At 34.8% G+C, this 21,857-nt stretch overlaps 2 protein-coding genes and 1 long non-coding RNA gene across 5 annotated transcripts in view; 2 read left to right on the forward strand and 1 right to left on the reverse strand.

The window, feature by feature from the left end:
* Positions 1 to 21,857, forward strand: part of LOC118681841 (uncharacterized) — a 73,318-nt gene that overhangs the window by 24,802 nt on the left and 26,659 nt on the right. The gene's annotated exons all lie outside the window — the stretch shown is intronic.
* The window catches only part of LOC106617314 (fatty-acid amide hydrolase 2), a 42,152-nt gene that overhangs the window by 17,974 nt on the left and 2,321 nt on the right, over positions 1 to 21,857 (reverse strand). For 2 of the 3 annotated variants that reach the window (XM_036368323.2, XM_014234421.3), the window contains one exon: positions 3,744 to 3,924. In XM_036368323.2, coding sequence (XP_036224216.1) covers positions 3,744 to 3,920 — 177 coding nt within the window. In that variant the 5' untranslated portion in view covers positions 3,921 to 3,924. Of the gene's footprint in view, positions 1 to 3,743; positions 3,925 to 5,874; positions 6,079 to 21,857 lie in introns of those variants that run through there. The other variant, XM_070105566.1, reaches the window with a different exon arrangement.
* Positions 18,856 to 20,564, forward strand: LOC106617315 (succinate--hydroxymethylglutarate CoA-transferase). The gene has a single exon (XM_014234422.3). The coding sequence runs from the start codon at positions 19,113 to 19,115 to the stop codon at positions 20,433 to 20,435; it is 1,323 nt and encodes a 440-aa protein (XP_014089897.2). The 5' UTR covers positions 18,856 to 19,112; the 3' UTR covers positions 20,436 to 20,564.

Consider the following 21,857-nt stretch of genomic DNA (forward strand, 5'->3'; position numbering starts at 1 on the left):
TTTCAAATTGCGAGAGTATAAAATCTGCGGTCACAACCGAACTTCACTCTTCCTTACTGGTTTTTGCATGCATTTAATTTTTATGAATTATTTTAAATTTTATCAGTTAGTTTTAGTCAAGCGACGCACCAATTTTTGTTGTGTGTCTAAATTAATACGCCTTAATTACCACTTTCATAAGTATTGAATAAAATTAATGATTTTTTATGATGTTTTGTAACACCTAAAAGCTATAAAATTCCGAAATGCTATATTTCATTAAGTTTGATCGAGAAGCTCTCTATCAAACTCGAGGTTTTTAGTTGAGTTATAACGCCTGCCCCAATCACCTCAGGTTAGCAAAGTACACGGTTGAAAAATTGTTATTACGTCCTCTTAACAGCGTTCGAAAATCGGTTTCAAGAAAGCTTACGAAATTTAAAACTTAGTATAAATAGATATAAGACAATTCTGATCCAAAAATGGTTGAAATAGGGTCATATGTTCTACTAACCGCCATATACTGAACAAGAATATATCGATTATTCCAGTTCCCATTATACCGTAAATATATGTAAGATATATTAACTAAAATATAGGAATATATTTTTAAATAAGACATGGTTCCGTAAATGAAATAGATGAAATTAATTTACATGCCTATACTGTATTACTATATTCATATTAGATCTGAACTTGTCTCATTTTCCGTATGTCAATCATTGTTTAAAATGTTCCTTCGTGCTAATCGCAGTTTTGTCTTAATGTTTGCCGCACTAATCATTACAAATCATTATAATTGCCGATCATTTGATTACTAAAATAATAAGTTCATATTCTAACTGCCGAGAGGAAAAGTGCTCATTATTCATATTTATTATTTGTTTTGTATTTTTTCCGCTTTACATGAGTCTGTTTTGATGCCAAAGTCATTCGGTTTTAAATGTTTCAGTAGAATTTTAGCTTTGTTTTTGCAATAATTAGCAGTTAATTATTACAAATGGTTGTAGAAGCGAACGTAAATACAAAGTAATAATTCTAGTCAATACTCGAATATTGTTTCATAATTATTATTTAAGCGTTCTGACTTGCAAGAATGCTAATTTAGACACGCTAGAGGAACTAAAGCATATTTCTGTTTGTTTATAGGTAGAAGATATATATACTTGTACATATGTGTGCTTCCATTCTGAAACTTGTTAGTAAATGCTGAAGGTAGGTTTCATGGCCAAGAGATAATAAAAGTACAAGATATACAGGCAAAAGTGCTAGAAACTATTCTTGAGTTATTCCTGCTTTTTTAGCAGTAAAAGACATTCTAGATATAGAATTTGGAAAAATATGGCTTAAAGTCTTGTGAACGGGTGTTAGTGACTTATTCGTAATTTGTTGTTTGAAAGAATCATTATTTTTCCTAATGTTAGGATATGTTAGGTTAGGTATTAAGGTTACTCCCCGAGTTGCAGATCACACTTGTACAGCTCTGCACAAGTCATTTGTCGTTCCAAAGATGGATATAAATCCTCATATATAGCCAAACCGTCTTCAAACTATTACAAAACTACTAAGACCATTAATTTCGATTCCATTTAGTTTTCTTAGATTGCTAAAGGTATGTGATTCAATGTCTTTGCATTTTAGCAACAAACTCAAGAGAGCCAAAACAGAAGTTTCGAGATAATTCTATCAAACCACTTCAAAAATTAGCACCTGGCAAGATTTCTAGACAGGGATCAGTTAGAGCCTCTTATAACAAGGGAGCTTACATCCATGTAATACAGGTAGTTGGCCAAACAGTGCCAAATCTGGCATTATCATTATCGATATCTGGCATTTATACACTTTGCCAGATATCGATAATATTCAATATTCATATTTTTTATTTAAAAAAAATCTCCATAAGCGTACCTACTTCTTATACTCTTTACACACCTTTTATTACAAATCATGTAAAAATAAAGCCATGAAATTTAAGTTAACTTATGCCAATTTCATTTACCAACCGGTCCCATTGACTGTCTGGGAATTCACAAATAAATGCTTATCGATATACATATGTATGAAAATATGACAAATTTAAAAAAAAAATCATTCATAAATTTTAATGAGCTTAGCAAATGTTAATAATATCAGTAAGGGAAAATTTTAATTTTGCGATAAAATCGTTGAAAATAGAACGAAGTAAAAGTGAGGAAATAGAAATTAAGGAACGTATACATGAATATAGTAAATAAATATATTTATATATTATACATGAATGTCAGAATATATAACAGAGCGTTAGTTGAAGCTTACTAAGTGCTTATAGAGAGCCAACCTCAAGCACTGATTCTAATGAAAAAGTATATTGTGGCTTAAAAGCACTACAAGTATTAACAACTCGACTTATCAACTAACTTAATCACAGAATATTTAGTTTGTCGATTTAAATTCACTGAACCTGATGAATGGAAATTTTATAATGAACTGTGTCATAGATGAGATTTTAGAAGACAATGGAGAATCTAAAGCGCAATAAATTAATGATCTCATTTTTGAAAACAAATATTCTGATTTAATTTCAAATCGTCGATCAAGTTAATGAATATCGCTAAACTTTCCAACGACTTACTTATAAAGAACAAGTACGGAAGTTCTAAGTGCGGGTGTAACCGAACATTTTATACTCTCGCAACTTGCAAGGATGAAAGCCCGGGAAATTACTTCAGGGGTTGGCAAAAATTTATTTTAAAGGAAGTATTGATCCGATTTCACCCATTTTCATGCTGTCGATAGAGGTGCTAAAAACATTTGTTGTCAGTAAATTTTGCCGGTGAAAACCCATATCTTGGGATCTGCTTAACCGATTTCAACCAAATTCTCTACATAATATTCTTCTCATATTTCTATGTTATAGTGCGAAAATGGATTACAACCACGCCTATTTCCCATATAACATCATTTTACATTCCATCTGATTCTTTCACTTTCCACTATGCAAATCAAGCAACAATGATTACATCAGGTTAAAACTTTGCGTGAATAATTAAATCGAACTTGAACTGTTCAAGCCCCTAGGTACTGAATATGTGGACCCCAGTGCCTATATTTGACTTTTTACCGAAAATATCGATCAAAGTGTAAGATATATAATTGAAATTCATATAATAAAATAAATAAATGAAACTCTCGATAATAGTATGTTTTTGTGTCAAAAATGGGTTGAGTATCAAATGTTCGATTATACCCGAACTTAAAACTTCCTTACTTGTTTTCATTGAAATTTATTTTGTGTACTTTTTAAATATGAATAAACAACATGGATACTAAAAATATTATATTAACTCCTTTTTTTCTTAATTTCCACACAACGTTCCTAATTCGAGCCTCTAGACTAGAATATACACTTAGACCAGAAAATATCGTTTTTGGATCAGTGTTGTGATATAGAGGTTCAATAAATTAAATTAACGTTTATGTAATCTGTCCAATATGGCAATATGTAATATCCGATTGGGATTAACAAGGAATCTACAAGGAAGACCAGACTAATTTCTCAATAATCAACTCAATATCTTTTCATATCATTGAATGTTTTTGCTTAAGAGTATCAATAAAAGTTATACTAAAATAATTCAACTACTATTGTCATCAAAAATAATCTGAGTTTTCAAAACAACACAAAAAAGTTGGTACTCTTTCAACTACTAGTATATTTGAATATTTTTAATTGGCATAATTTTCAAAAGAATTGCAAAGGAAAATCGCAAAAAAAGCTCACTTACCTTTCCATTGCGAATCAGTTTGGCCAAATCGACGGCGGGTATTTCCAGCAGATGACTCCGTATGGGCGGCAACTTTTTGCGATTCACTTTGATGTTGGTGAAGCGACTGTAGGGTACAACGAACCAACTGAAGACGATCATGGCCGACCGCAGAAAGCGCCGCATGATGTACCCCATAATCCTGGAACAAAGTAGCACAGCAATTTTGGCGATTTTATGTTAACACGTTTCACAAGTAAAATATAACAACACCAACAGTAACTAAAACAACTTAAAGTTTATTTATATCTATGAATATAGGTCACACGACAAACACATATGCGATGTGAAATGTGTGTGGGTTTGGCTGCTTTTTTTCTTAGCTTTACGTTTTTCCTTCTCATGCAACTTTTAAACGCTGTTTGTTGTTGCTAGCTTTTTTTTTTTGTTAAATATTTGTATGTGATTTTCGTTTCTTAAACTTTTGGCAAAGTTTCTTTCGCTTTGTTTTTGTTATTGAATTTTTTCAATTTATTTTTTTACTTCATTGCAATCGGTTGCAATTACAAAACCAGTACACAGGCGCACTCATGGCTACTTTTTACACAGAAATGCTTTTGTATGCGCGTTTAGTATGCTTGTGTGAGTGTCTGTATGCTTCTGTTGCGTAGCTGCGTATGCATAGCAGGCATACTAGCGCTTCAATGATGGACACAAACACAAAAGCACTGGCTTAGTTACACCAACACAGCTGTATATATAATATGCATATGTATATGATTACAACAACAACACAGCAAATATGGATGCTAGTTGTGCTGCAGTTGTGAGTAACGAGCGTTCAGGTGCTTGACTTGGCCAAAGACTTGGAAGTGGCATGGCGTGGTGCACTCGTACGCGGCCCGGGCTGGCTGGCGATCGCTGTTAGCGCGCTTAATTGCTCACCAGACATCGGTGAAGAATTGTGCAATATGCCACAAGCACACACACACACATGCATGCAGGCAAGTAAGATGCTTGAAGATTTTGCGGATAAATGATTCTTCGCTGCAATTTTGGTTTGCCGTGTTGTTGTTGTGTATTTGCGGTTAACGTTGTTTACATTAAATGTTTCAGCATTTTGCTTTGCTTTTTATTTGCTTATGTTCAGCACTGTTGCACAATCGACAAATTGGTGGCATGTAGCACAATGTTCCTTAACTTGTTTCAGCTTGCGCGCATTGTTTTGGCTTTAACTGTGTGTTAGTTGGTGTGCTGCACGGGGAGTGGCAACTGCAGTGACAGCTGTTGCGGCTCCGGCCAGCTTGTCGGAGGCCTTGTGGCAATTCACTTGCAACAATTTAACAAGTTCCTGCAGTCGCTATAGCAAACTGCTTGGAATTTCTCAACAAATTAGTAATTGCTATATATTTATTTTTATTCTCTACCAGTATACATTTTTTTTGCTTTTGTTGTTGTAAAATATTTGCAGCGCTTCAAAGTATTCAAAAAAAAAAAATGTTTTTGCGTTTGTATTTGATTTATTTGTGCATTATTTAATGAAAATTGGTAAAATTATTATTATTTTTAGCTCTTTTAATAATTATAATAATATTTGTTTATTTTTCAGTATTATATATTCTTCATTTGTTACATTTATGCACAAATTCGCTATAAACAATGTTTTCGTAATTTTTCTTTAGCTTTAAAGCTGCCCGAAACACACATTCTCGACCCAAATTGACACACGAATTTCGCACACAAACACTAGCGTTTATGGAAACTTGTTTTGTGTATTATTTTGTAATGCACATATGTATGTAAGTTTTTGGCAATATATAATTATTATTATTTTTACAGATATTCTATTCCAGTACACTTTTTATTTGCATATATTTTTATATTGCAACATTTATATATTTTAGGTTTTTTTTAAACCACCGTTATTTTTCACTTCAATTGAATTTGTTTATGTTGCGCATGCGCAGCGCCTTTGGCTAGCAATGCGAAAGGCCAACGCGTTCGTTGCTTAAGTCTTTTGTTTTACTTAGTCTTCGTTAGCACACAATATCATGCAATTTCTTGCAATTCTTTTAAGAATTACTTTTGCAGCAAACGACAAATAATTGAAGTATTCACTTATAGATTGCAATTGATTGAAATATAAATACACACACACACACGCGTACGCTGACACGCACAGTCACGGCTAGGTAACACTTTGTATTCGGTCTTCTTCGCTTGTACGCGCTGCGCAAAATGTCACACCATTAACGCTCGAAATATGCTGAGCAAATAATTTCTGCAACAACTTGGCAATATCATTTAAGCGCAACTCTCTCAGCAAAAGCCAGTAGCAGAGCGAGATTCGGCGACGCTAAGCTCAAAGGGTTACAGCTTACAACTTACAGCATTCGCTTTTCGCACAAAACACACCACAACAACTTGTTTGGCGCCACCAACTCGGCGTATTCGTGAGCATCATGTGAGTGAGCTGCACTGCATTGCAAACGGTTTTGAGTGAAAGACACGCGTTTATTATGAGTGCTTTCAGCGATTTCAAAGCGTTCTGTGTTAAATTATAAATCGTATTGTCTTCCAATTGCCGCTTGAGACACACTCAAACTTGCAATTAGCATTAGCTAGTTGTGTCTCTCCTTTGCGCCTTCTCTTTTAATTCGCTCTCGAGCTGTTTTTTCAATATTTCCCAGCGCGCTGCTTCTCTTTGGTGAGCTATTGTCTCAGTTATTGTTTCGCTGCCAGCTGATAAGTCATTTGTTATCTCTCATTCTACTCCGGACAAGCGCTTCTGGGCGGCCTGCTTTCATCGCATCGGACACTTGTTGCGCTAAACTCTGTTTATGATAATTGGAATCAATGCACTTTGTGTTGTTGTGCATTTGTTGCTAGTGTGTTTGCTTTGAAGATATTTTTATAAATAAACTATTTCCTCTCATATATTGGCACATACATATGCATGTAAACTTTGTGCGCTTGAGCTTATCGATAAATGTAGCATGGGTTATGTTATATACTTTTATCAATTTTAAACTTGTGGGACCAGGAATTTTCACTCTGACCTATTTGCCTTCAGGGTTCACTTAGTTTCAAAATTGGCCTTGTCTATTTACCTAAGGGTCACAGTCAAAGGTTTTATTTTATAGCTCTCTTTGTGCTCACAGTTAGTCGCCTCTTTGGTTCGGTCTCAATGGGATTACATGATCAACTATTTATTCGGCCGTTATTAAGTTGCTGTAGTATGTGCTTTAAAGTGCACGAGGCTCTGAGCGCGCTGAGTAGTCATAGCCACAGTCTTAATAATTTTTGGTTGATTTGACATAATCCTACTACAGAAGAGTTTCTTTTTCCTCTTCAAATATATAATATTAAAGGTTTTCATTACATCTTTGAAAATACTGTCCTTTCAACAAAACGAAATTACATCTTGATTCGAAATTAAATCTACAGTATTGAGAACTTTAATTTTTTAATCAATATGGGGTCATTTATAATAACTTACATCGTGAACGTGTAAATTTCATCATAAAACTCATCATTCTATAACATAATATAGGCACCACCATTAACGAACTCTACGGTATATATATTTTGCGGATAACATTCCCCCAAGACTCCAAGAATCGGATAACCGGATTTTTCCACTTTCTATAATATTTTGTTTGCAGAGAGGGCTTTTCCCTACTAAATAAAGTTTATACTTTTTCACCAAAATTATTTCGAACTTTTAAATACATTTGCTTTTGGAAAGCTCAGATGACCAATTGGGTACTCGGTAGTTAGAGACAAAATATTTCGATTATCGATCTTTTAATTGGTAATGATGACGTTTCGCAGAATTTGGATTGAAATGTACCAAGGAACGCTTTGAAGACTAAATACATAAATTTCAACATATTATGTGTATGTAGATTTCAAAAGCCGTCTTTTTTTAGTTTCGCAAATCTCGAGAATGTGGAAATCAAGAATTTTTATTTCTGTAAAAATAAATTAGTTAATCTTCCTTGTGTTTAGTTTATTAAAAGTAAACTATAAAACAAATAAAGAGAAAGTTAAAAAAACCTACAGTTGAAAATATCTCTAAATAGTGTTGCCACACGTTTATATCTTTTATTTAGTTAAAGCTATATCTAATATGGTGAAAATTATTTAGTGAAGATTTTGTGATTTATTCGGGACTGTTTCTGACCTTTTTGGAACATTCACGGGATAATTTCAGAGCCACAATAAGATCATAACGGAATTTTTTGGTAGCGTTTCCGTACCACTATGGCACTATTTAGAAAATGTAAACCTCATTGAAAACCCAACCCTTAGGTATGCCCTTCGAACTCTCCCTTTTCCCAATTCGACTAAAAAGTCTGCATCCATAGTGTTTATTTATTTAATGTTAATTCTCTTGAAACTGCTCAACAAATTCTTGTTATTTGCACTTTGAACTATAATACTTTAACAATAAAATCTTGATTGTAATTAAAATGTGTCATCGACTACAATTATAGTATCTTATTAACTTGTAATACATAGTAGGGCATAAGGCCACTTTACGTCATTACCATTACTCAGCAATATTTTTATTAAAATCAACCGAACTATAGAAACCACTTATCATCATTGTTTTATTGCTGTGGAAAGGTATAAAAGCATCCATAATTTTTACTACCGAATCACTTAATACAAATCGAAATACGTATATTCTTGATTCAGTTTATTGAGATATCTTGCGCTCACACCGCAATATACGATAAACGGTAGGTATGAAGGGATGTGAACCAATCACCCAACTCACTAACTAATACCGGTATCTACGTCAACCAGAATCACGAAAATTATTATAATCGATTGTTTTATAGAAGGGAATCGGGAAGGTATGAAACCGTTTTCTTCAATTTTAGCATCAAACTACAGACTAGTCTGCAATAAGATAATATATTTATAGATATTTATACGATTAAATAACAACCATAGGGGGAGGGGAGGAAATAATTATATAAGGTACACTGAGGCTAGATGAAGGCCTGAACTGAATGCATTTACTTTTCGCATGAAACTAATTATATGCTCGAGAAAATATTTCCGCCCAAATGTTTTAAAATAACTTACATATTGAACGATATTTTCGACAGAATTCGAATAAAGAAAATTGTTATAGGTAGTAAATCATCGACCAATTCCACTAATAATAGGTTTATTCAATTAACCGTTATGTACGGTATAAAGTTAACCGGTATAAGTTCCAAAATCGTTATATTAGGTTTTCTTTTCAATTTTAAGAATCAGTTGGCAATAATACTAAGAAAAGAAGTCCACTTCATCTGTTTGGAATCACAGAATGAGAGCTTTTCTTGTAGTAGTATCAGGAAGCTTAAAGGGGTATTCTAGTCTAGAGACATGAACTGTCGTCAAAAAAGGCAACTAATATTTTTAATAACCATTTTTCTAGTAATTATTTATTAAAATAACGAGAATACAAGGAAAAATCAGAAAAAAAGGGAGAGATTTAAAAAATTAGCAGCTGATAAAGGGGTCTAAAAAAAATAAGACGTGACCATACCCACGATTTCAACCTTCCTGGAAATCTGAAAAAGAAAAAAATATTAATCTAGAATAATGTAGCAATGTTTGAAACTACGGAAATTTTTGTACCACCTTTTTTGACAGTTTCGAGTTTTCTAAAAATAATAAAATTTTAGATTTGGGGATATGGCAAGTTCCAGGCACATACAAGTTCATAAGGAAGACTTTCTAAAAATTTAAGGTAAATCGGTCTAGTAGAACCTGAGAAATCGTAGGTATCGTTTTGAAAAAGACAGTTTCGAGAAAAACGTGTTTAAAGTTTCGCGAACCGATTGAACTTGTTTGGATGTCGGGTTAGCAAAATACCTATGTATGTATTTCTCTGAAAATAATTTGAATATTGAAAAATCCTCTTAAAGACATATTCTTGAATAAACTATCTCTCCGATTTCTACCCGATTTAAATGAGAATTGGCATATATCGATATTTTCGTAATGCTTGATTTGTGTATATGGTCAATATTTTGGTGTGGGCATGGTTGTGGTTCGAACTTAACCACTCCTTACTTAATTTATATTTACTTGCATACGGGAGTCAAACGTTCCTTTATTTCCATACGTTAAATACTATACAAACAGCTAGTTTATGTATCATACATACCCCGCCAATCCGCCGTATTAGCCAAAACCCCCTTTGTTATTGCCTTAAAAGTAATTTATGTACATTAGATTTTCTTATGATTAAAGCATTTGTGGACTTTGACACAATATTTTTAAATTAGCGTGTGCGATTCTTATGAACCATATCTACGTAATAATAAACAAATATTTGTATGTAACCTGAGTTCGCGGTGTTTTAGAATTCTCGTCAAAAAAGCAATTAAACATGTGTGTTTTGTGTTTTATACGTGATGCAAATTTTCACGTATCAAATAAGTCATTTGGCAAAATTTAATGCAAATCCACTAAACAATCCATCAACGTAATGGTGTGAAGTACAAACATATGTTAATCCTTTCCAATTGCATTTATAACCGGACGAAATAAAGCTTCGGTGTTTCAATAAAAATATAAAATTGTTTGCAATGAGTTTAAATTTTAAAATCACACTTAGGTTCATATGTGTTTATAAAACTATAATTGTTTTTACGTAGAAAAGGCGTAACTCTGAGGTAATGAGCAGTGAAATAAATTCACGGAACCGGATTATATATATATATTTACACAATTTTTGAATCGATTTAGCCTATATTTTGTACAAGACGAAACTCAATATGCTCTCTATTATTATTTTGAGAGCTGTAACACAATTAGAAATCTAGAAGAATTCCCAGTTCTAAGAGATGGGAAGAGCTTTTGTATTTTTACACCAGAACATTTAGTGCATGTAGCAGATAGTTTATGATATTTGAATTTTTAATTACTCCTTTTTGAACGTCATAATATTACGATTAAATCCTTTTGCAGCCTTTTTACGGACTTTAGACAAAGAATGCTCGAAGTAACATCGTTTTCGGTCAAAATACAATGTTCTCATTTTAGACGACTGTATTAGACATAGGCAGTTCTATGTTACAACAAAATACAGCATAACATACGAGCGTAATTTTTCCAGCTTTTAAAGTATCAGATATGGTTACATTTTTTTCTTATAGTGGTCAATGACAGGAATTATGTGAAACATCTGAGCATATTTCTGACATGAAAATTTTAATTTAAACAGCTAGTGGTGAACCATCAATAGGAGGATAAGTTCAGAAAAGATGTGCCAAAGAAAGAAATAACAGTCATTTATTACCCCATAACGTAATCGAAATCGATATTAGGTGTTAAATAAATAGTAAAATAAAGATAATACATTGATTTAACCCTGTCTCTTTAAGCTTTAGTGGGAAATGAAGACCAAATAGGGGAAGATTAAGTGGAAGCTAAACCTGATGTAGTAAGAATAATAATTTAAATTGGTCCGAACGAGGAAACGCCGAAATCCTCTCTTCCTTCAATTACATTCCTGAATACTTGGCTCTCGGCGTCGCAAAGGCTACTCGTGGCGGTTTTTTCTCTGCTAGTTTTCTGTAAAAAGCTCTCCGTAAATCTTAGCTTCAGGCTACCGGACCACATTAGTGTCTTTCAGGCAGATGTAACCGCTTTCAGGGAGGCATCAACTACTAATCATAGCGGAATCGCTGGAAACTGCAAAGTCGATGAGCTAACCAGAGGGGGCACCATTACCCCGCTCACAATGGAATGGGACCGGGTTGAATTTCCATTGACGGCTTGCGTTCTAGCACTGGATCAATGGACTTCGCGTGCGCTTAACAGGCGCTTTTCGACGACCCGCTCCGGTGCAACTGCAAGATTCTTTTTTTGGCCTAGGCGGACGCAAGCTGTAAAAGTTGTATGGAGGAGGGTGAGGTGGAAACATCTAGTTACTTTCTCATCCATTATCCAGCCTTTTCAAGGATGTGGATGAAACATTTCAGCCATCTTACCTTCAACGAACTACGAGACATAGCCAAAACTGTGGATAATCTCTTATATAGGAGTTTTAGGTAGCAAAACGGAACGGCGTTCTAAGCTGTCCAAGTGATTGAGCAAAAGTTTAGCATATCTCGCGGTGAACGTCAAGTTCTTGACTCACAATTTATTGAGCTTTAATTGTCAGATCGTCATTCATAGAAATAGAGTTTTTTAATGTCTAAAACGTAGGATGGCATCATTATAGTGTAGAAACGTACGAGAGAGACCACTCTGCATCAATGGACAGGAGTAATTTCGGGTCGGGCCAGAAGAGTGAGCAATCTAATGTGACTTAAATTGGCAAAGGATAGAATCTCGTTCACTGTATTCCATCACATTGAGAACTCTCTTTAAAAACGCACAATATCATATCGCGTAATAATAATAATACTTTTATATTCCAATAATATATCTAATGGAGGATCCGCCTCGCCTACATGTTCTCCGTAGGTACAAACCCAGATCGGCGTTTACATTAATCCAGATTATTAGCGGTGTAGTCGAAAAAGGAGGTTTCAGAGTGTTCACGCACAGTCGGTACTTTAAATTATAAGATCTTGATCTTGATCCTCATCGGGAAGCAGTGTTAGATTGAAAAACACATACCTAAATATGACTATAACTAATTGTGTCTATCCCTTCCGAGAATTCTTAAATATATTACTCTCTCACTATCACGCAACTAAAATATGCATTAGTAATTGATCTTACAAGCACAGGTGATGTACATACCTACATATGTAAATTACATAAGTTATATAAATAAATTATTTTCAAATTTCATTAACAAATATTTAATCAAATAAACTGTTAAAAGGTTTGACCTTAGTAACGGCAGCCTTATGGAAATTTACTTTGGGGAAAGTAAACGAGTTTATAAAACACAATGAAACAATTTAAGAAGTTTTGCTCAAGGTGCTTGCTTGTAACTGTAGCAACTGAGTGTAATGAGTCACCACTTAAAACATACAGAAAGCGCAAGCGCAGCAAGCTGCCCAGTTGTGGTCAACACTTTCGACAATTAATTTCATTGTTGAGGTCGTCTAAAAGATCAATTTAAAATGGGTTTTCCATTTGAGTGCACTAAATGAAACTACTTGTAGATGCTCTCTAAAAAACAGTCAGTGGAAATTTCCAAGTACGCCGTTAATGTGGTTGCAGCTGTGTTCCAGGAAGCTTTCCGATTTTTTATTGCAATTTAATTGTTCTTCTTATATGCCTGCACTCACAGACGGACATGTGTGTACATATGTATAAGTGTAAATATTATTAAAATATTATAGTAACAAGCGTCTGCAAAGAGCTTTAATTGAAAAATATATGGCGGTTCTAACTAAAACGTCTTTGCCATTGTTTCTAATTATTAGCCTTATCTTTTTATGCTATCCACCAGATATGCATAATGAGTTGTCTAAGAGGTGTCGATATGCCTCAAAGCTCCTCATTCATTGTTACTTCATCGAAATCGATTAAGAAAAAAGAATTTTAAATATATATGTATGAAAGGTGTTTATTTTTTCAAGAACAGTATTCTATTTTTTATTATGTCTCTTGTTGAGTTCTCTTGGTTAAGCCTCACTGCAAGTTCTATTCTAAGAAAAAATTAGACTCTTCAAAATATTAAAGATTATTGCTATATCTAATACCAACTTCCAATTTAGGAAAATCCACCTAACTCTAATGCCATCTTAGCATCGAAAAAAGTATAATCAATGGCTTGACATCCACATGGACTACTCGTAACACAAAAAATTGTCTGCCATAATTGAACATCGGACCCACATTTTGATGCATGTTTTCAGTATTACAACAATAGCAACAACAACCGTGAGAATGTTTTAAATCTAATTCGAATTGCTAAAGATATTGATAGGGAGACTGAAGTCCTATTCTTTGGAAAATTGTGGAGGGTTTACTTCTTCGTTCTCCTATATAGAGACATTAGTGAAATTTATAAGAACACAATATCGAACCAATATAGCATTTGCTGTCTTCCAAACTGATCGATCCAAATCAAGTTCTTGTTTGAAAAAGACAATTTGACAAGATATCTTTACGAAAGTTGGCATAGATTATTGTCCAAGACAACGCTACAATCTCCGAACAAAATGTTCATATCGGACCACTATAACATCTTGCTGACCGATCAAAATCAAGATAACGATTTTCATAAAAGATCCTTTTTCTTTATTCAGTAACCTTAATGCGATTTGATGATTCTTTATATGTAACAACATATCGATTTTGGCGAATACGTTTTCAGATGTATTGTAGTTATTTATACCTATACATAGTTACTATAAGATATGCACCTGCAAAGGGTATCATAGCTTTGGTGCAGCCGACCATATTTTTAGCCAAAATAAAGGCGGTTTTCCGGCTAATAAATATCCACACTCTTAACTGTAATTATACTAACAGGCCACTGTCAAAAAGGCAGACATGCAAGTAGACTTGGCGCGCCATATAACGACTATTGTAGAAGCTGTCAGGAAGTAGAAGAGGAGGAGACCATTAAACATCTTTTATGCGATTGCGCAGCACTATATAGGAAAAGAATCGCAACCTTCGGTCGTGGGTTTCTTGACGACGTCTCGGAGGTTGCACAGATAAAACTTGTCTCACTGATGAAGTTCATCAGAAGTACGGGGTGGTTCAGAGAGGAGCCAATAGAGTGAGGGGATCACAGTCCCAGTGGTATCACAATAGGCCTCCTAAAGGCCTAAGTGTGTCGAATGACAGCCACTTTACCTACCTACCTACCTAACTGTAATTATAATATAATATAAAAATTTGGTAACTATAACTATTTTGCTTTGTTATTACGTTTTTCAAAAAGTATTTGAGGACAGATACCATTTCCATATTTCATGTTACAAACTTTTACGAGCATTATAAGCATGTGTCTGGGTCGTTTCTCTATCGTTTCTCATGTGCATTCAATGTTAACTAGGTAAAGGTCATCATGCGCAGCTATTAACTTTTTAGTAATATGTATTATTTTTTGGGTTTTTAAGGTTCCCTTTACGTGTGCTATCTTACATGCTTGCAGTTTATGCTTTACACTCATCTTTTCGTCGAATGTGTTTTCTCGCTATTTTCATGTTGTTACTAATACGGGTTTGATGTGCAAAATCTTGAACCAGTTTAATTGTTTAACCGCAAAAATTAAAACAGCAACAAAACACTGCACACATATGATTACAATTAATGGTAAACAATATATGTATGATATATGTTAAATACTATAATTTATGCATATAAATGTGCATCGGTTTGTATGATGAAATTGTGTCATAATTTATTAAATACTTTTGTGGTAGAATAAGTGTTTCTTTAACCTTTCCTTGCTATATCGAATTTGCTCACATTGTAAGCAATATTTCATTTTGCTCTTTAAGAATTATATTTGTTTAAAGGAATATAAAATTTCCCATCATTAATATTCAAAATAACCAAAAAGCCAATTAAAATTAAAATTAATTAATTGATTTCGACAAATTTTTCTCTCTTTCCTTCGTTCAGCAATAATACTTGTATTAACTTAATTTATAGCAAGTAAGCAACTACGTAGATACGCATATGCCCCTTATACGGAATGTTGAAATCGGCAATTACTCACACAAAATTCATTTTGAGAAACAATAATACCACTCTCAGTATTATGATATTCGGCGCACTGAAAGCGCCAATAACCGCGCGCTTAGTATAGACAACCCCTATGAAATTGTCAACCTTTAAATCTAATTTTTTTTCTGTAACTAGCACTTTGGATTAAGTACACTCTCACTATCTATCAATATAGGAAGATAAAGCTTGTATGATGAGAGCATTTGTTCAAGGGCGGTCTGCGAAGTACTTAGTCTTCCAAAGAAAAAAAGTGGAAAAATGTCGGCTTATTTTCACATAGTCTTCTTATAACTTGATACATTTGAGCCAGCAATACTTCAACTTCTGTCACCCATAACTTTTTCAAGTTTGGAACAAAATAAAGTCGCATGGAGCCAAATGTAGAGAATACTGTGAACGTCGACAGAAACTACTAGGGATTGCGTCAAACTGCTAATAAGTGTCGTTCGGGGAGAGCAAACGTAACAACGCATTTGCAGGATATAGAAAAGTGGTCAAACCCAATTTTTACGGTTGGTTTGACTTGAAGGGGAAGAGTCGCCATATATTTCATCCAAGGGTTTTTTATTTTTCAGCTCCATTTCCTTTCAAAAAGAAAATCAAATCAGCCTGACGAGCTGAGTCGATTTAGCCATGAAAGCAGTCCGTCTGATCATCTGTCTAGTATATATACAGACTAGTTCTCAGTCTCTCCTCAATTTTTGAGATATAGATCTGAAATTTTGCACACGTAATATTTTCCCCAAAAGCTGCTCACATGTCACAACAGCCGATATCGAATCAGTATAGCATATATGCGCCATATAAACTGAACAATCAAAATCAATTCTTTACTTTTAAAATTGTGAAGGGTATTATAGGTTCGGTGCAACGGAAGTTGACAGTTTCTATTTTTTGTTATTATTAAATTAGAGTTTCAAATAATACTCAATTGCTCTCTCACGTAATGAGGACATATAATAAAAGTTAATCCCAATGAAACAGTAACTTTGTTTAATTTTCATCAGATATGATAAGAAAGTAATCTCAAACTCATCTTAGTAAATATTAGTACCTTGTCTACTCAAATTTCTAATTAGACAGTTGAAGCAGTTGTCACTACTGCTGCCGATATTATGGCGTTTTTCGCGCAATTATATTATGTTAAAGATTTTGCCGATTTTTTAAATAAATTTATAAAGTACTTTGAAAATCACATATATTATGAAATTAATTGCATTTACTGTACAGTAACGCTTGGATGAAATATATGGCGACTCTTCCCCTTCAAGTCAAACCAACCGTAAAAATTGGGTTTGACCACTTTTCTATATCCTGCAAATGCGTTGTTACGTTTGCTCTCTCCGAACGACACTTATTAGCAGTTTGACGCAATCCCTAGTAGTTTCTGTCGACGTTCACAGTATTCTCTACATTTGACCCCATGCGACTTTATTTTGTTCCAAACTTGAAAAAGTTATGGGTGACAGAAGTTGGAGTATTGCTGGCTCAAATGTATCAAGTTATAAGAAGACTAATACAAGTATTACTGCTGAGCGAAGGAAAGAGAGGAAAATTTGTCGAAATCAATTCATTAATTTTAATTTTAATTGGTTTTTTGGTTATTTTGAATATTAATGATGGGAAATTTTATATTCCTTTAAACAAATATAATTCTTAAAGAGCAAAATGAAATATTGCTTACAATGTGAGCAAATTCGATATAGCAAGGAAATTAATTGTACTTACTGTACAATACAGTGTTATATTTTACATATCCCTTTAACTGAGTCATATTGGCTGTCATAGTACTGGTATAAGCAATTTGTTCGTGTATCTAACAAATGTACAAGATTTAGACGACGCCATTCATATGGAAGAACCATCAAATTCTAAAAGGCCTCATACGGCAGAAGGATTGTGTCAGACGACTTTTTGACGCTCGTTGCTGGTCATTGGCTTTAGATGGCGATATTGTTGAATAAAACGTTTTATTTAATTAGAAAGTTTATCACCATAATATGGTAGTTACGGCCTAATATACAGTACTTTTTGTAATATCATATTCATCAGCCAAAGATTTTTGAATCTTAGAGTTTCTGAACACCTTGTGCATTAAAACTAAAATATTATAAATTTCTCAGGTGCTCAAAACAGTTTAGAAAAGTCAGTATGTGTATTTCCGAATTCAATTTAAAATATACGAGTATTTGCCTATAAAATATACAGGTTGGTTGAAAAGTGTCTGCTCTCACCAAGAAATAGCACTACTGGCTCCAAATTGTTTTTTTCTCAAGTTGGTTCACCTGTCGTGAGAACACATGCAAAGTTACAACTCATTCTTTGAAAGATTTAAAATCAAAGGAAATTTATGAACAGTTGTTAGAAGTGTATAAGGAGTCCTCACCTTCAAAACGCACTGTTGAATTTTGGCCTGGTGAATTTAAACCTGGTCGTATTAGGCTTCAATTCCCACGCAAAGGACGACCTTTTGGTCCGAACCCGCACCAGAAATCATTGAGTTCATAATATTGTTAGTGAAGATCCAAGTTTGACTAAGTGTGAAATTGCTTATGTCATAGGCATCTCAAACGAATGAGTATTTAATATTTTGCATGGAGAATTATATATGAAAAAGCTGTTTGGAAAGTTAGTGCCGCACACGTTAACATTCAACAAAAACTGGATCGAAAACAAATTTCTCAGTATAATTTGGAGCGTTTTAAGCAGAATAAAATCGAGTCTGAATACTATGGATGAGACTTGGATCTACCACCATTAGCCTAAATTGAAATAAAAACGTTTACAGTGGACTGAAGCTGGTGCTTCAGCTTCAAAGCAGGTGAAGTCATAACGACAAGCAAAATAGGTTATAGCATCAGTTTTTTGGGAAGCAAACGGAGCATCCACCGTATTCACCAGATTAGGCTCCCAGCGACTACTATATCTTCAGAGACCTGAAACAATTCCTTCGTGGAAAGCATTTTTGGTCGTTGAAATAAATGCATTAAAGTTAAGTGAGATTATATTGAATAAAAAAATATATTTCGAACAAAAACAGTATTTTTTCATTTCGAGCGCAGACACTTTTTAACCAACCTGTACATTCAAATTAATGCTTCTTATGGACGTACACATTTTAATCACAGAAAATAGTTTTTATTAGAAATACAAAAGTCCTTTTACTTATTTAAAGCTTTGTAGTGGAAAGTTCTTGTCACATTTCGTTAAAACTTCGAGTACTTATGCATTCAGCTTAGTGAAGTGCGAAAGGAAAGATACAATATATGATAAAAAATAACGAAATTCTTAATAAAAACAAATACAAATTCAGAGCAGAGAGAATGATAAGCGCCACGAATAATACTCATAGGAATTTATGAGCGGTGAACAAACAACATTTTATCACAACATTCGCACCACGAAGTGAATACACTATAGAAGGTCGTAAAGGCTCTCCCGCCGATATTTGTGGGCTGGCGAATAGAGGTGTGTATTTAGTTATGTGAAGAACCTGAGGAGAAGCGGTTGCGCGATATATTTCACGTTAAACGAGGCGAAAACGTGCGAAATAAAAAAGGAAAGCAAACTAAAGAAGACGAAAAACTATAAACAAATAGACGTTTTAGCACACGAATATACAAAATTGCATACATTTGCGCCTGGTTACAATGCATAAATGCTAAAATAGAAATTAAAAGAAAAATACAAATAAACTATAATAAGTTTGCACTACTAAACTGGGAAATGCTTCCGATCGCTACACAGCTGCCTTACGCTCTGCGTGCAGTTTTGCGACAGCAACTCAACAAGCAAATCATAGGATGTCATTATTTTGCAACGAGTAGCGAGAACGGCGCGCCGACGCTTACTGCCGAGCACCCGCTTAAGGGATTACGCATTCTTGATATGACACGCATCATCTCGGGCCCCTACTGCACCATGATTCTGGCTGATATGGGCGCAGAAGTCATCAAGATTGAGCGACCATTTTATGGTGGCGATGAGGCGCGCAAATGGGGACCACCATTTTTGGAGCACTGTAAGGATTCCGCTTATTTCTTAGCGATTAATCGTAATAAGAAGAGTGCAGCCATCGATTTGAAACGTGGCAAGGAAATCATTTATGAGCTTGCGCGTAAATGTGATGTGCTTGTGGAGAACTATGTGCCGGGCAAGTTGGCTGAGTACGGTTTGGATTATGAGCAAATGTGCAAGGTTGCACCGCAGCTCATCTATTGTTCAATGACTGGTTATGGTTCGGTTGGTCCATATGCTAAGCGTCCGGGTTACGATGTGATTGCATCTTCGATTGGCGGTCTGTTGCATATAACCGGTGAACGCGATGGTCCACCATGCAAGGTAGGTGTGGCAGTTACCGATGCAGCGACCGGTTTATATGCTCATGGCGCCATTTTGGCTGCATTACTGCAGCGTGAACGTACGGGGCATGGTCAAAAAATCGACGTCAATCTGCTGTCCACCGGAGTGTCGCTACTAATCAATGTGGCTAGCAATTATTTGAATGCCGGCATAGAGGCACATCGCTGGGGAACTGCACACTCGAGCATTGTGCCGTATCAGAGCTTTAAAACTGCCGATGGTTATCTAACCATTGGTACTGGCAGTGACAATCAGTTCCGCGAATTATGTCAGTTACTCAATATTAATGACATTGCGGCGAATGCGAAATTCAAAACAAATAAGGATCGTGTTTGTAATCGTACAGAATTGATAGCGTTGCTTGAAGATATTTTAGCAAAGAAGACGTCAAAGAGTTGGATGCAACAATTCGATGGTGCTTCGTTTCCGGTGGGCCCCGTAAACAATATACGTGAGGTATTCGAAGACGAACATATTCAGGCTATTGGTTTGGTAAAAACTTTGCCACATCCTAGCGATGGCAGTGTTAAAGTGGTCGGACCACCTGTCGTCTTCAGTGATTCTAAAAATGATGCACGCACAGCTCCCCCTCTGATGGGACAACATACAGATGAGGTGTTATCACAACTTTTGGGTTACAATGCTGAACGGATTGCCGAACTTAGAGAAAAGAAAATTATAGAATAAATATGCCTACATACTCGTGAACTTGTGGTAATAACCCAGTTCTCCTAAAGTGCATTTATAGTTTAACAAGTGGAACTAAAAAAAATAGACCTTAAATATATTAATGGTGATGTTAAATAGACCTAAAAATGTATTGTCGGTAAAAATATTTAAGAATAATTAGATATGTACATTAAAGTATCCGTTATTGCACAAGCATATTTTGCCCCCTAACGCCCCGCGCGGTTCCAGTTTTTGCTCTAAAAAAATTTTCCAACGAAAACAAACTCTTTCTTTTCAACATAAACCGTGCATAAATCATTTTACTTTTCCCATGTAACGGGTGTTTTTCTTAGAAGTGTGTTTTCAGTGAGGATATACTTTTTTCGGAATTGGTCTTTTTGACAACTGTTACTTGATTTATACTGAGTTTGGTTTGCCATTTCATAATGAATAGACTTACTCTGAAACAACGTTTGCAACGCTATTGCTGATGCGATCCTCCATCGCGCGCAACAATTGGAGTGCTTCGCATATTCGATGAATGGACCCAAAACAAGATGGCCATCGATACCGATTTTCACAAGAAATGATGAAGCTCACTTTTGCTTGAAAGGGTACGTTAATAAATAAAATTGTCAATATTGTTGAGACGCCGTTACATCTTTGAAAAGTCCTTGTTTGGTGTGCTATAAGGGCAGAGAGAATCACCATAATGTTACAGTCAATGGGGAACGCTTGTACTACTTGTAGAGCCATGATTAATGACCGTTTCGTGCCTGAATTGAATGATGTTGATGTGGACTACTCATGGTTCCAACAAGACAGCGCTACATGCTATACAGCCAACAAAGCATTCAATTTATTGAAGATAGCCTTTAGTGAGCACATAATCTCGCGTCGTGGACCTATTGTGTGGCCTCCACTGACGTGCGATTTATCACCACTGGAGTATTTTTTCAGCGGTTACGTGATGACACTTGTCTACGCAGATGTGCCCGAAGCGATTGACGCCTTGGAAGAGGATTTTCGGCATGTTATTGATGACATACGGTCCCTAATGTTGCAAAAAGTGGTAGAAAATTTGGCCTATAGGCTGGAGTTTATTCGACCCAGTCACGGGTTTCACTTGCCCGAAATCATTTTCAAAACATAATGACCAACACTTATCTTTATAATGAAGCTAAATTCTTGGCCATAATATCAAATTATATGCGTTTTAGTTCCTCTTTAAAACCACATGTCTAAAAAAACACTCTTTATTTTACAAAATGTTATTTTTGGAACTATTCCAATACAAAATATAGCGCTTTACAAAAAAAGGTCTTTCCCCGTATAAAACCACTGCTTTTAATACGCAGTTGAGGTTATACCGGAAAACGTAAAATAATCCTCTGATGTAATTGCGTAGAACTTTTAAGGAAGTGGTTTTATGGAAAAATA

Source organism: Bactrocera oleae, chromosome 2 (assembly GCF_042242935.1).
Source record: "Bactrocera oleae isolate idBacOlea1 chromosome 2, idBacOlea1, whole genome shotgun sequence".
Classification (NCBI taxonomy): domain Eukaryota; kingdom Metazoa; phylum Arthropoda; class Insecta; order Diptera; family Tephritidae; genus Bactrocera; species Bactrocera oleae.